The sequence below is a fragment of the Grus americana genome, chromosome 3 (assembly GCF_028858705.1).
Source record: "Grus americana isolate bGruAme1 chromosome 3, bGruAme1.mat, whole genome shotgun sequence".
Classification (NCBI taxonomy): Eukaryota; Metazoa; Chordata; class Aves; order Gruiformes; family Gruidae; genus Grus; species Grus americana.
In genome coordinates this window covers 93,557,620-93,573,895 of record NC_072854.1, presented here as the reverse complement: position 1 = coordinate 93,573,895, position 16,276 = coordinate 93,557,620, and the positions used below count along the sequence as shown (strand labels likewise).

The window sequence follows — 16,276 nt, the reverse complement described above, 5'->3', positions numbered from 1 at the left end:
ACATGTGCTTAGCACAGACATTTTTGCCAGCAGGCACAAAAACAGCTTGGCGCCCGCCAATAGACCACCAAGCGCAGCAGCACTTTACTGCATGGTAGTATACACAGTGCCAGCTGAGAAGGGAGACTGAGCAAAAAAGCAGAAGTGATGCTGGCTAGAACAGCCTTGATGACCAGGTAGGGCCAGTTTTATAATTTATGAGGTACAGGACCACTCCACACACCTTACTCTCCAGAGCTTCTCTTCCTTGCCTGTTCATTGTGGGAGAGACATTGAAGCCAGCTGTTCTGCCCTCTTTCAGTCGTGTACGTGAAAGTGGCCCTTTGAGGGGCAAAGCTTGTGTTCACAGCTATTTTTGTTTGCTTTATGTCTTGTGCATCTAGACTTCTGATAAGGATTTACCTGTACTATTACCACTGCATTATTCCCAAGGCAATCACTGTCAGCAGACAGCCTGAGAGCTAGTACATCTTCTCCTGTCTTAGCCCAAACAAAATCAGAGTCAATCACCCTGAGCCAGTCTTCATTCAGACCCACTCCCTGCACATGTTCTCAATGAAATAAATCAAGATTAAATTTAGTACATATCAAGAGTAGCCCTTTCTGTTTAAATTTTCCAATTGAGGAGACAAGGCCTAAACACAGCACCCAGTTTTAAGTAACACAAATGCCTGGGATCCATCCTAGAACTTTTTTTCTGGTTGAATGGCATCGAGAGCAGATATTTCAGCTGAAACCAGCATCAACTTGTCATTTGAAAACAACTGCCTTGCTCAGAGTCCAGTTAGGCAGCTGCTGTTACTCGGTTGGTCTGGGTGCATCCCCCAAACAGAGCAGCCCATACATGTACACTCGCCTCAGCCTGGAGTCTACACAAGCAAGTTTGCGAGCTCTGGAGGGGTCACAAATAAAGGATCCTAACATGTTCATAATTCCTCTTCATGGATATCTTCAAATTCACTTCTCATGATATTAATTTAAGGACCACAAGAAGAATAGAAGACATGTTTCTAGCCCTCAAAATGTCGATTTTCCTCAGAAAGGCAGGTAGAAACAGACTAAACATTTATTAGGCTGGAAAATTCATCACAAGGGAGGCTGGTCCGGCACAGCTAGGCTTAACTCTTCTTGTCATTAAGTCTTATGCGGGAAAATGCCCCAGATTTTAACTTGAACAAGGGGAAAAATAAGGCTTTTAAAAATTCATTCAAGCACACCAAAGTTTCATTAGACCCTTTGCAGAGCAGATGGCAAGATGAGGCTATACCCCCTGGGCTGCACTACAGATCTCAGATGATGTTGGTGTCATCATTTCACTTGGGGATTTGGGTCAAAAGGCTTTACACTCAAATCTGTTTTTTATATAGTACAAGTGCACCCAGACTAGACCCCAACGGATAAGCAGCGGGGAGGCTAGTATACAGCACAGAGCTCTCTCAGGCACTTCCAGGTCGCTGATTTACACTGGCGCATTTACAGACTGAATCTTTCTAATCCAATTAAAATCTCATCTGAACTGTCAATACAGATGTAGCCTGTTTTATTTTAGTGTCTCATAGAACATGCATTAATCCGGACCTGTGGACAAACTAGCCCTTCTAGGCAAATTCTGCATTCTGCCAGCCCGGTTTCTAGCCCAGGTTCTCTCACCCATAAAGCCCTTACTGCCCTCATGTTACCTGCCTACCCAGGAACTCTTACGGATGTGCATCACCTTCCTATCTGAGTGCTTTATGAAAATGTGCAATATACACCATTAACCTTCTGAAAGACAGCACTTTTCTCTCCCAGCTCACTTCTCATGTAATGATGGCTGGGGTACTATCATTAAATATAAGAACATGAATATGATCTATTTTAATTTCAATGGCTTCATTTGTTTGAAATATATATGCCAGTTACAGGCTGTCAGCACATTTAATAAGTTATAGCATAGACCAAAAACTCGCAAACTTCTGGGGCCAAAAATTTTTACAGATCATCATGTATACTTGTCATTAAATTTTGCACCAAAAACATTATAAATCATGCTGTTTAATAGACTTCCATAAGGCAGCTGTGAGCTGTTTTGCCACAAGCACATGGAGCACCGATATTTGCCAGGCATAAAACAAAAAGCTAAAAGCACCCTTAATACCACCACGAACTCTCAAAATCCTCACAGAATTGAGTTTACCCTCTCAGTAAGCAAAAGACCAGCAGCAACTACAACAGGTCTTTCACTATGACCTGAAGGTAAACAAGTACGAGTTTTAGCAAGCCAAGTTCAGAAGCAAAGCACATCTGCTGGTGACGTCTTCAGGAAGGCTGGATTGAATGCTTCAACGGATCTTGGTATTGGAGAGAAGTGAACTTTGATACAGCAATTAAAGCTTTGCATGTGAAAACCAATACTTAACAGCATCCAGAAATAAACTGAGATCAGAACAGATTACAGATTACACTCATGAGAGATACCTGTCACCAAGCAGAATTCTCCACAATCAGCTGCACTTTCCGAGAGGAATTCAAGTAGTCTCACATAAAAGGCAAATGGACTTAAATACAGACCAGGATTTTGAGAGATACCTCCATAACAGGAGATTCCTCATCTGCTACTTAGTCAGAAGCAAGTAGACTCTCTTCTACTGCACACCCTATTCTTCCTGAAACAGTAGCAAATCCTATTGACTCCTTCCCACACCCCGGCACAGAATACTGCAAATACTAAAAAATTGCCATGGGTGCTAAGGAAGGTGGAAACAGTTAACAGAAAAAAAAAATCATACCAATTTACTATGTACACAGAAAGCAACTTTGGCTGATGAAGTCCTCGAGCTGAAAATTGTTAGAGGGTTGAAAAGTGTTCCAGGAAAGACCACCCTATGGCCACATCTTATATTCTTCCCTAGGCATCTGCTTTGGACCCTGTCTTGAAATAGGAGACTGGGCTAGATTGCCAGACCGCTGATCTGACAAACTATAGCTGTCCCTATGTTTGGTATGACATACTATAGTTGCCCATATGTTAACCTCCACTTGCATACCCAAATTATATGGTTATTTTCATTGCTATAGCACTTTGAAGCCATGGTTATGGACAAGAACTTATTGGGCTAATCTTATAAGTGTAATGTAGAAATATTACTGGCAAATTCCTCTAATTCTGAGATCCAATATTTTCTGTTTTATTCCTTATCTCGGTAGCACCACTCTGGCATATATACACTTACAGATACCTCACTTTACATAGCCTTCGACCTCAAAGCAGTAACAAGATGGCTAATCAACTGCATCAAATGAGCATCACCTTCACGATGCAGATTGCAAAACAGCACAGCCCCATGACCTCTGCCTGTGTTTTGCATGTGTGGTAAACAAAGTGAAGTCATTTGATGCCAGGCACGAATACCAGTTGCCTGCTACTGGAATCCACGATGTTTACCACAAAAGCGAAAGATAAAGTTCCTCTGAAATAACCGCTTCCCTTCCTGTTTATGTCTGTTGCTGCAACAGCACCATTTCATGGTTCAAAGGCAGCTGGCAGATGAAATGTAATTAGCAAGGTCATCTGATTCTTATACCTCACCAGCAGTACGTCACTGATCAACAGAACAGTATAGTCCTTATAGAACCGCAAACCCTAAGATTTTCCACTGTACTATATTATACAGCAGATTTTATCCTAGAGTTGTTAACAAGAAATTGAGTGTCAGGGATTCATTCTCTAGAGAACTTATGAGGTTCCTTCTAATACGCCCAATCCTACATCTGTAGAATTGCATAGTGCCGTGAGAATAAATCAGCATATTTAAGCATTTTGTTGCACTTATACCCAGTGCCACTGTCATCCATCCTGTTATTTGCCACCTTTCTTCCACCAAGGAATTAGTCATAAAAGAATGAGGGGAAAAAAAAAAGAAAAACAAAGACAAAAATCTTCAACAGAAGTTTTTTTTTTTCCCTATCCCTAATAAATCCCTTAAGCCCCTTTACTCCTCTTTGAGGGGAGGAGTTCATTCACCCCTTAAAATATATCAATCTGCCAGCAGAAACTTACCACAAGTTCAGAGAATCTAGCATTGAGCTCCTCTGCTGGTGGGATTGGGACAGAAAACTCAAGGAACTGGAGGGGGTTATTGTCCTTAAGGTTGATTTCAGGGAGGTCGCTACCCCCAAAACAACAAAGAAATCCCAACGCATGACGATTCCTCTTCCGGGGCGCCATGATCATGGTGTATGTTGCTATCTTCTGATCATGTTCTGCAGGAAGAAAAAAAGAAACAAACAAAACCAACAGATATTAAATGATAAACAAGACTGTGCTGAATCTGTGCAGCTCTCTGCAGTTACAATGGTTATCGTTGGTGTAACAGCTGGAAGAGCACAGAAGGATCTGAGACACAAAAGAGCGAAATAAACACTCAAGCTAGACAAGGTAGCTAAGCTTTAATATGGTATTAACATGTTCTTGTATGGCAGTGTAGAATCACTTCTCTCAAAGTTTCTCAAAAGGTTTTACAAACTCAGCGTGGAATTTCCTGGTAGGTAGATTTACCAGTAATGCTCAGTAGCCAAGGTTGAAAGCTACCATTGAATGCCAGTATTGGCCTTTCTCTCACTACTACAGTAAAGGAACCAAAGTATCAGAAGCTAAAAGCATAAACTGGAGAATTTACCCAGAACAAATGGAGGATCCTCCAAATGTATCCCATTTGGTCAAAATAAAATGAACGATGAAACAGTGAAGCAGAAATCAATTTTCCATCACTCTGGAGCCAGACCACCAAACGCTCACTTACCCGTTTATGGCCAGGACTATCGCAGTAGGAACATTTTGTCTATCATGTTTTCAAACACATGTAACAAGTTTGGGCTGCTTTATGTATCCAGGGGAGAAACTGCACAGGGCTAATGCATGCTTTCCATTTATATTTGAGCTGCCAGATCCCATCTTGACAGGACCCAGGCTTGCAGGGCTTTGGTATCAGAAGCGTAAAGGCAGGCAAAAGGAGGCCTGAAGGAGGAGCTGGGAAGCGACTGATGTCATCACACCACACCGTTTGTGTGCAGCCCATCCAAACAGGAAGCCTCCTGCCAGCAGTTTGAAAGGAGGGATCTGTGCAGTCCACAGAGCGCAGCATATTTTGCCCTTTTAAGGGACTTGTTGTTTGACAGTTCAGGGGCTTATTTGTGCTATATTTTTTAAGGACTTCACTTTTTCACTTAATCTACAGAATAAGCCATATCCTTAGAGAGTAAATAACTAAAACCTGTTGTGAAGCCTGGCTCCCTGGGCACAGGGCAAGGGAGCAGGGAGGGAGGTAGCAGGTGAACTGAACCACAGGATGCTGGATGCTCTATCAGCAGCAACACAGCTGAACTTTGTCATGGGAGCAGCTGCTGCCCTAACCTGCCCCACAATGCTTTGGTCTGTTTGCTTTCCAGAACAAGGCTGCTTTGAGCTCTCAGAAAGACTAAGTAGTTGTGCTAGGAAAAGCACCTTTAGGACAGCAGTTGCATAGTGGGACTTAACATACTGCGCACAGCCAGAAGCTTTCCAGGGACTTTGTGCATAGAAATCAGCATGCTCACTTAAGAAAAACTAAGCAACAAACAACAACAACAACAACCAACCCCAAACCTCCAGCCTTGTGGCACCCTGTGCTTGGCAGGAATCACCTGCCCTACTTTATGCTGGGATTAATTTATTTAGCACCTCCTCTTATGCACTGGAGGAGCATCAGCTGCAACTCTCATGCAGCTGAAAGGAAAGTCAGCCAGTACCAGGCAGTGTCTTCTGGCATGCCTGCTTTCCTTTGCCAACTTTGCAAGGGCTCATATGTCTCAGCAGGACTCACTACGGCAGGGTGATGCTGGCTTCAAAAGCAAATTTAAAAGATCACTGGATTCTCACTAGGAGATGCCAAAGGCTAACTTAACCATGGAACTGGTCTCTGACACTGGTTCAGTTAGCAAAACCAAAACGCCCTCAAATCCAGCACAACGATGTGCACAGCAACTTCTGTTTCCTCTCAGTAGTGGAGAGTTAAGAGATTCAGTTCTTAAAAGATTTCTCAAGAGACCCTCAGAAGAAGTTGAACTTGTCTACCACAGACCATCTTCTCAGGGACTACTCTGAGTGCAATGTCCTTTATGGTAATCTGGTCATGGATGATGTTAGAACCCAGTAGTTTGACAAAACTTTGTTTTGGAAGGAACTCAAATCAATGACTCGCATCTGATTTACATACAATATAACTACATTTTCATCAATTCAGTTGTAACCAAGTTCTGGCCCACTGTCTAGAGGCTTCCTCACTAACCATCAAAGGACCAGCATTCTCTGGGGCATGGACAATGAATCCTCCTTGGAAAAATTGGCTGAGACATTGAAGGGATAGAACAATAGCATCTTCCTTTATGAGCTCAGGTCAAGACTTCGGTAAGCAGTCCTCCAAAAGAGGCACCTTACCAGGAAATGAGTATGCAAATGGATATGAAGGCCAATGTTTTCTATAGGGTAAGTGCTGCCCTGTTCAGGGCATCACAGGTTGTCCTGTACTGACATTTCTCACTCAGCTTTCATCTTAAGAAGGTTCATCTAAGAGGTGAGTAGTCAGTCTCCAAGCCTTCTTCATCCACAATGCTGAAAAATACACAGGTTAGTGCTCGTTCCTGTAGTTCAGCATTCATTCCTTGGGGTCCATACTTGAGAAACTCAGCAAACCTCCTCAGCTTTCACTATGCTGCAAAAGCACACAGAGCTCACGTGAACAGTAACCTTGTATTACCTCACTTTCATAAAGCATGACTCCATTGTGTAATTCATACACTGGTATTTTCCAGGTCCATCTATAAGCAGCATGCAGGAAATTCATACTGACTCAGAGGGGTAAAATGGCACTTTTGTATTGCTACAACACTGTCACTGTAGATAAGTGAGGTGTCTAGATGCTTTTAAAAGAAGAACAATTGAGGACTGCTAGAGAGGAATCCAGCACAAGTATTTTAGAATTGAATGACTGAATGAATGAGTGCTATTTCTAAGTGGGAATACTGTCTGTATCTAAAGATTAAGCCTGCCAGTCACAGGATGCTGAGGGGCATTTACTTAAGTTGCACCGTTTATGCTATTTAAGAACTAATTACAACTCCTTGATTTTTGCTGGTGAACATAGTTTTAAACAAAACAAACATTTTCTAATAGCCTCCAAATTAATAACGTTTTCCTTTTCTTTCTCTCTTTTGCCTTTTCTTTGTTAAGAACCAAATCTGGGGAAACTGCTTTCAAAGGATGAGGCTGGGGAGGGGAAGAGGCAACAAAGAGAATGAAGAACATATCAATTACCACTCAGAAAAATGAAGTAACAAAGCTGTCATAAAAATTTATGAAAATAACAAAAGGTGGGGAGTTTACTCTAATAAAAGCTTTATTGCCTTTCAACTTCATACAAGTAAAGTGACTGTAAAAATGAAACATGTGCAATTATCTATTTCTATATGTACCTCCAATGAGAATCAATGGGAAATCTCTTTCTGGAGAGAATCCCACTATTACACATAACTTCCTCCCACAGCTCTTCTCAGTTGTACTGTTTTACCCTTTTGCACAACACAAACAAGTTGTCATCATTGTAACAGCTAACCACACACCCGCTCCTCATAGCGATCCCCCTCCTGGCTTCCCAGCCCTATCTGTGGTTCGGCTCAGGTCAGGAGTCACAGTCTGGAACTTTGCCCAAGGTCTAATTATAACAACGTCCTCTTCCTCTGACAGGGTGTACGTGTTCATTTCTAAACCATTTGGCCCAGTGACCAAATATAATTAAGCTAATGCAATTCTTCCAAGTCTTATCGGAAGGTTTAGCCACACGGGATGAGATCCATGTTAACTGCACCCAAGGATCCTCTTTAAATTGCAGGTTCTAAATTCAGTCTCAATCTTTTCTTCACTCTCATTTCAGAAATTGTAATTTTCATGCAAACATATCCTTTAAATAAGCAACGTTCCACAAACAATAAGACACCTGAAACAACTGCTATGCCAGCAGCTCTCCTGTGCAAGAGAACTGATTATCATAGTTTTAACCTCGCTGTCTTATCCTTCATCAGAGTGAACAGCCAGAGCACAACTATAACTAAAATTGAGAAAATTACGTTTGTATCATCACCTTTGGAAAAACAGAAGAAAGAGCGAGAACTCTGTGGGTTAACTAAACACATGCAGTCCTGCAAAACCAGTTTGCAACATAAGGAAGCATTAATGGAAAACACTTCCAGAGCTGAATTTCCACCGATCATCAATAGACACACAAAGTCAGTGGATGTAGCCACAGCTCTCACCTGAGCAGGAAGTATGGGACACGCAGAAGTATGATGCAGAATCACTGTCCGCACTGGTTTATGCTAACAGGAGAGGAAACAAAGTAAATCACTTCTGTTTCCCTGTAAATTGTATCTTTCTCTATGGCAGGATAAAACATATAAATGTGATGTATTACCACAGAAGTAGAAAGACACCTGAATTTAGACTGGTTTGGAACATAAGCCAAGTCACCCCCCACCCCCAAATCCAAGTTAAATCTCTATGTTATTCAACTATTAAAAAATAAACCACCAGAACTTCATGGCATTAGAATAGCTACTTTCATCATCACTTATTGGTGATGAAATGAAAAAAAATAAGCACCGTGCTCAAAATTTGTCAAAATATATACATCAGGTAAAGCTAAAGAGCACCATACTGATCCTATGCTCAGTTCCCTGGACCACATTGCTTCTCCAGGACACAGATGGTGGAAGTATGAAATCACAGCAGGTTCCATTTACCATGGGAATTTTCCATGTATGTCACATAGAACGTGACAGATGTCAGATGCAGCATAAGGCAATTGCAGCATGGGGGATGGGGAAAGGGAGCAGGCAAGCAATCCATTTGCTGCGTCCGCAGTAGTAACCCAACTCCTTCGGTTCGGATTTGTCACTATACTCAGGAGTTTCCGGCTCTCCAGGGCACAACACTGTAACAAAATAACCAACTATTTTAAATCCACAAAGTTAAAACCTTTCTTTCAGGAAGGAGGGTAGTCCTTCCTGAAGAACTCACCTGCCTACTATGTTGGACAGGAAGGCATCAGACCCAAAATGGATCAACAGATCACAGGAAAGAAAATCCTGGAAAACAAGCAGGGCCTTGTGCAGCAACGGCCACTCAGTCCCTGTGAACCATGGCCCACACCTAACGGTTCCATCAAAGGAGAGCGCTCAGCTCCAAACACACTACACGTTTTGAAGCCAGTTCATGGATTTTTCCCTCCCACAATGCATCACAACAAGGGTGTAGATCTCAAGGTGGCATGAGGACTTTGCAAACTAGCCCAGGCACTCAGCTCTGGTCTGTTTTACACACCATCCCATCAAAACTGAGATGATTGAGAGTTTCAGAGCATTCCACAGACCTAAAGATTGTCTCCTGCTATATATATAGCATTATATATTATTTATACTCCCCCCCCCCCCCATTTATTTGCCTAGGAAATATGTCCTGAGGTAAGAAAAAAGGCAAGGACAATTTGTCAGGTGTAACTATATCCATGAACCTACTTAATACAACGTGTCTATCAAAAACCTGTCTATTTTTAATACTTTAAGGATGCTCAGGATGTGCTGGATGACTAATGACCACTAATGTTAGTCTGTTAATGCCCACAAATCCAATACCTCTCACCTGATACCAGCTTATCAACACAGAAAAAGCTAAAGAACTATAAGAGGACTTTCCCTTCTGAAAGATTAATTTACAACACTTTCTCTGTCTTCATCTGGGAATGAGGGGAAAAAAACCCTACAAAAAAACCAAGCTGACTGAACAATCCATTCATTCTTTTACCTACTAAGAAGTTATTTTCACAAATGAACTGTTACCAAGATTAATTTTCCTGTCTTCCTCACTATGAACCACATTTGTTCTATTCATATACCTCACTAAAGATTACCCCATGCCCTTCTATCAAAAAAATAGCTTCTCCTTCAGGCAGAAAAGAACGACACTTTGCAGTTTTAGCCTTAGTTCTCTCTTTCCTTCTTTCCTATCAGTTTTGGTTTTATTCTCTACTTTTTTCCCCCCACTATTCCATTTCAATATCCAAACTATCTTTCATGACAACTCTTAGACTTGGAATGGTTTCTAGCAGCCACTTCCTACACCTCAAACTGCAAAACTCCTCTCTCTTTTTAAGCAGATATTAAAGAGAAAAATAACTTCCAAAGAGACACCTACTGCATGACACAAGCTGTAAAACCTGCACCACACTTTGTGTATGTTTTATTTTTGTTGTATTATACTCTATCAGTATGTGGGTTTGGTTTGGGGTTTTTTGTTTGTTTGTTTGGGTTTTGGTTTTTTTTTTTTTTTAGTATTGTTCTCCATTGTCCCAGCTGTGGCACCGCAGTTGTAGGTTCTCCAGTGTAGGGTCTTAGTTACCTACTTAAATCAGTTACTGAACAGTGCCAAGTAGACTTATGGTACTATCCAAACTGTAATAAAAACAGTAGGTCAGCAAAAAGTAATCACCCAGCGGGAATCTGGCCAGGACAGACAATTCACACCCCAGTAATGATGCTGCTGTAGAGGCAGCATTTAGCAGCGTCCACAAATCCAGTGTGGATAAATTTATGCTTTATGAAATAATGGAATTTATGCAATGATTTCCCCTACCACAGCATTAGCTTCACAAGATGGGTTGGTTTGTTATATCATTGTTCTTCTTCAAATCGCTGTGATTGTAACAGCCTGTGGGAAATACGCTACATGAAAGCAAACATGGGGAAAGAATCCCACAAAACCCACAGATGCCACCCCAGGACCCAATCGTAACTGAGGATAAGACCATCCAGCAGTAAGTCTTTTCAAACACTCTTTATGATCCCTAGATTTTCCTTTTGAAAGAATTCAGGTGCTAAAAACGTTATTTTTAGGACTTGCCAAGAATATACTGTAATCTCAGGGCCATGAATACAGGACAAGACTACAATCCAAGTTGTGTTTGTGCTACCCAACAGAGCAGGTCTGAACTTCCTTTTCTGCAGACTACGGATCCAGACAGCAGAGCTGTCTTTACTTTCTTTTGTGATGCAGTTTCCCAGGAGAGTGCGCCTTAGAAACTAGAGTGTGAGATGAAGCCTTTATTCAATATAAGAATTCATAGGCTGAAGATGAAATAGATCATGATGACATCAGTCAAGCAGACATACGCATTGACAGTCAGAATCGGCACGTTGCTCCTTCAGGTCCAATGCAGAAGACTATTTTCCTCTACAGGAAGATGAAGTCCAGTGCCTTTTACAGGTCTTATGGTATGAAACGCCTTTAATGTAATTGTTTTGAAACCAGCCCTAATCAGTAACATCTGTCAGTTCTATCCATAAGACCAGCTCCCAAGGATGAGACATCCACACCCCAGAGCCAAATCTTTGATCACCTCAAGAAAGAAGCCAAGGATAAAGTGATCTGGAGAACAAGCTGTCCCATTCAACCCTCTACACCAAAAGACCAAGAACACTGGTAGAGCAGATTAGTATTCAGGCTTGGTCTAGGGACTTGAAATGTCTGCAATATTTCTATCAGGAAGAGTGAGGTTTAGTTACAAGGGAAGTCAATCCAGAGTTTCCCGGTAGCACTAAGAACTGCCACCTTCAGAAGAATGAACGCACAAAACCCCATTACTAAGAGCGTCCCTGTCTTGTTTGAGTCATTGTAATTTTTCCATTCTGTCATTGCCCAATTATTTCCAGACATGATGTAACTATTTTGCCAGGGGATTTGGGAGTCAAAATGTTGCTGCTGTTGTCATCGTCATCCTGGGTGCCTGAATTTTCCAGACAAAATAAGCGGCTGAGGACATTAGAGTGCCTCTACTGAGAGAGAAATAATCTGTAAGAACTGCCAGTGTGCTCCAAGAAAAACAAACAAATGGTAAAGGTCCGATTACATCTTCCCAAACTCCAGCTCATTTCCATGTGAAATACTGTTTTCTTACTCAGACAATTAGTAGAAGAATGTTTCATCTGGTCCGATGTCATCACAGCATACAAAAATTGATTTCCATTCTAACACTGGGTTCAGGGCCACTTACAAGACATTAAAGCTCAACTTGACTGGAAATATGCCTTGGTTATAACCACTGGAAACGAGCCACAGATGTAGGTGTACAAGTGCTGTCTTCACTATTGACAGGCACATCAATTACCTGCACTGATAAAATTTTCCTGAAGTTCTCTCATTGGAAAAAGCAACTCAGTCTTTATAATAAATGGGTATAACTGGGGAAAAACCCAACACAGACAACATTTGGACTTTTACATGGTTTTTGTGGATGGCACTGAATCTCTTCAAAACACTGATGCCAGCTGGGAAAGCCAGGCTGCAGATCTGCCCCAGCACTAAGTGGTTCTCGGCTCAGTTCGATGTACTGAAAAGCCACTGATGGGGATGATAGTTAAAAGGCTCCTTTAGTGATTCACTAAATGGAAGAAACAGTCGGTAGATGCATCACAAAGGGAACAGGTTTTGGAATTCTGATGCTCTCTCCGTCTTAGAGATGATTTCCATAGGTCAAGGCACAGACAGAGTCAAAGTGTCATTGATTTAATACACCTATTTTTTAAGCTACTCAGATTCCAGAGTTGTCAATTTGGCACCAAAAATAAATTCACTCTAGAAAATGAAGTGAAGAAAAGGTCATATACAGCATTTTATTCCAGCATTTTTATTTTTCTTCAACATTCTGACAAGGGATACTCTGGGTTCAATGCCCTGAAACCTCAACATTACGCAAGTAGGTTTGAACTCCAAGCCAGCAGCCTGGTGAAACTGTTGAACTTTTAACCTAACGTGTCTTCATGAAGAATGGATATTTGGAAAGAGTTCTGCTCAAGGATTTTGGGTTGTTTTCTGTGTGTATTTTTAAGTGGCATCCAGATAAAATATATTTTCTGGCTGCAGTAATATTTACAGGAGGAGACTTTAGACCAACACTGAAAGCTGGCTTCAGAGCTGTGACTTACTGCTTTAGGTTTTGCGGCTGTTAAGTGTTTCATGACATTAGGGTGAACAAGGCCTTATCTATATTTAGGTCAAATTCCACAGAGCTGATGCTCTGAGTGACACAGGTAGCGATCAGTTATGAGGGTCTGAAAAGAAAGCATTACCTAAACCCAGCCACCTTCCTTGCATGGTCAGTGGGTGCTTTTGGCCAACAGCGGTATGTTGCAAAGAGCACAGTAAAAGGAGGAACAGGGAGAACCCCCCTAAAATACACAAACGTGAGGGTCTTCTCTACAAACCCATGCATATTCATGTGGTGTAGAGCATATGGTACACAAGGGTGTAGTGCCTGTGCCAATCGCTACGAACTCTGTTCTACCGCCTTCTCTGGGCTGCCAATAGCTAGTTCTAGTCTCCCAGATTCTCATGGCAACAGATCATGTCCACATCCAGGACCTTTAGTGTTCATGATTAAGAAAAGTTTAAGTACTGAAGTATATCTAGGGAAGATTTCCTAGTACTGCAACTGACCAACACACTGTTCTTCCCCAAGGATAGGTCATTTGCTTAAATGTACACTCAGATACCTAAAGAAAACTGCAGAGAAGCTGCATACAGCGGATGTTTGGGTAGTCATCTAAGTATCTGCAGTAAGCCAAGAGCCTGCCTGAAGATAGGGCAAGTTCTTTAAGCTTCTGAGCCCAAGCTACTTGCATCTTGTTGACAAAGATATGAGCACACTCCACAGAAAACCAGACGGCAGTATAAAATTCCCTCAGCTCCCCACCACAGCTGCAGACTACAGAGAAAAAACCCAACAAAAAAACCCCCAACAAAAACTCCCAAACCCCACCCTGCTTCTAAACAGCCACTTGATCTGGGTATACAGTCCTTAGACATGATTCAAAAAGACAGCCCACTGTATACAAATAGAACAGAAGTCTATCCTCTTTTAGAGAAGGAGCATCTTCTTTATCCCCTTAGGGCTGCAAACATTATTATTATATCTGGTGATGTATGTTTTTGGAGAACATGTACCAATATCACTGCTTGTTGTCTCTAGTTCTGTACAGCACTGATATATTTGATAGATTGTTCAGGGTTTTATCCAAATCATCACCTGCTGCAGTTTGTTTTGTCTCACCATTTGGAAGCATATTTACAACTTAAATAATTAATTTTTCTTTCATCTTATATCTTAAATTTATGGATGGAATACATACAAATAAAGACAGAAAACTGTTATACATTGCCTCCTACAACAAGTTCAGGTCTTGGCTCTCCTGCCCTTGTCAAGCAGCAACATTAATAAGATAAATACATATTATGCAAGAATATCTCCCACTGCAAGAAAGACTGAAAATGTTATCCCTATTTTTGACTTGCTGTAGATTAGACACAGCCAACCACAGCGCCAAAATCTTGCCAGTAACAAAAAGTAGCAGCAGCATTTGATCCTCTCCCTGCCCAGAAACCCATCTGAACAAGGAAGCACTCTCAATTTTCGGACAATAATTTGTACCTACCTCCCAGCAAAATAAGTGGGAACTGCAAAATGTCAGAAGCTCTGAAACATCAAGACCAACTATGTATTTGGACTGGATGGCAAATCTAAGCAGAAATACATTATATGTAACCCAACAATTTGCATGCAGGCTGCTAGCCTACCACTAATTTTTATTTATTGGCTGTTGGACCAGTAAATGAGATGAAAGTGGTACTGACACTACTGAATCGTCATGTTTTACTTTTTTTTATTCCCCCATAGTCATTCCTACTACAAGCAAAGGGTCCACCACACTACGGTGGTGCCTGGCAATGCTTAAAACAGAAAATTGCACAGAGTAGTGGCTCCATCTCCAAATCTCTGAAAAGAGGATAAATTAGCAGATGTATAACGCAAACACTGAGCCCACACCACTGAGACACTCTTCAGAGTGACCTCTTCCCTACTGCTTGTTCTGTCCGTACCCTAACATCAGTCAAATGCAGCCTGTAAGAACAATGGCTACTGCCCAGGAAATGTTCTTAGTGCTGGGTTTACAGTGTTATCAGCAATTAATCACAAAAAGCTCTACTGGGATAACACCAGAATGAAACAAATTAAGCAACGCAAGTCTAGAGAGGGGAGTCGGTGTGGGAAGTAGTTTTAAGGAACGTTATTTTGTTTCTGAGGAAAAAACGGTTCTTTAGGCAGCAGCGAGTCCACAAGGTCTTAGAATATCCTGTTCATGCTGAGATTTCAAACACAGGCAAAAATTTTCTACATTTTTAAGAGGTCATGCGTGATAAGGAAACAATTCATCTCCTACAAGGTCTACTAATAGCAGCACTAACTCTCCTTAATTTCCAGAGCACATTTCATATCCATATCAGTATTGCAGGATGCATTTCCAGCATCTATCAGATTACTCCTACGGTAAGATTTTCTCTCCATTTAAATTGCAATAGCATGACTACATATTGAACAGTTCTCAATCATCGAATCCCTGGCATGATGACCATTAAGTCACCTGTTTCCCAGAAAGCTGCTCATAGTAGAAGTGCCCTCCAAGGAAGTGATTTTCACAGCACGTCAGAAATCTCTGTGCAGAAGAGGATGAAACATAACATTACCCAAATAAAAAACATAAAAAAAGACAAACAAAAAAACCCAACCCCAACACCAAACTTTAGTACTGGACTGGATCCACCTTGAGAAGCAGTCTTGTCTTGTTCATTTGATAGAGAGAAACCAACACTGACAATATCTTGGAAATGAGCTCTCTCTGCCCCTTCTAACAGACCACTCTGGACCAAAGAAAGCATTTCTCAAAGTGGGAAGGAGTGTCTCTAAGGACCAAAATTTGAGCTTGAGTTACTAAATAACTGAATAGAGGGAAGCCACTTATCAAGGGAAATGGAGCAAAGGGCAAGAGGAAAGATCAGTTTTCTAGCTGGAAGGATGCTGTGCTCTGCAGGAGTACTATAGCAAGTCTCGTGCTGTGGAAGACCTTGGTACGGAGGTAATGTCAGTGGGTCAACCAGCCAACAATTCAGTCAAGAAAATACATTTATGCCTTTGTATTCAGTTCTTCAAATATTTAGGCTGAGGTCACTCCAGAGGAAATCTCTTTCTTGTCTGATACTAAGGGTCTTACATTCTCTAAAGCGAATTATTTCCGAACTTTGCCAAGGAATGCCCCCAAAATCATATTTATGTAGGCAAAGTCAGCAGGAAAAGAAAAAAAAAAAAAAAGCAGAAAAAAA

General features: G+C 41.4%; 1 protein-coding gene across 6 annotated transcripts in view; it reads right to left on the bottom strand.

Moving 5' to 3' along the window:
* The window catches only part of DAAM2 (dishevelled associated activator of morphogenesis 2), a 209,868-nt gene that overhangs the window by 123,176 nt on the left and 70,416 nt on the right, over nt 1-16,276 (bottom strand). For 4 of the 6 annotated variants that reach the window (XM_054819166.1, XM_054819170.1, XM_054819169.1 and 1 more), the window contains one exon: nt 4,040-4,242. The exons of 1 other annotated variant lie outside the window; for it this stretch is intronic. In XM_054819166.1, the coding sequence (XP_054675141.1) occupies nt 4,040-4,213 (174 nt within the window). In that variant the 5' untranslated portion in view covers nt 4,214-4,242. Of the gene's footprint in view, nt 1-4,039; nt 4,243-8,325; nt 8,389-16,276 lie in introns of all 6 variants that reach the window. One more of the 6 variants, XM_054819168.1, reaches the window with a different exon arrangement.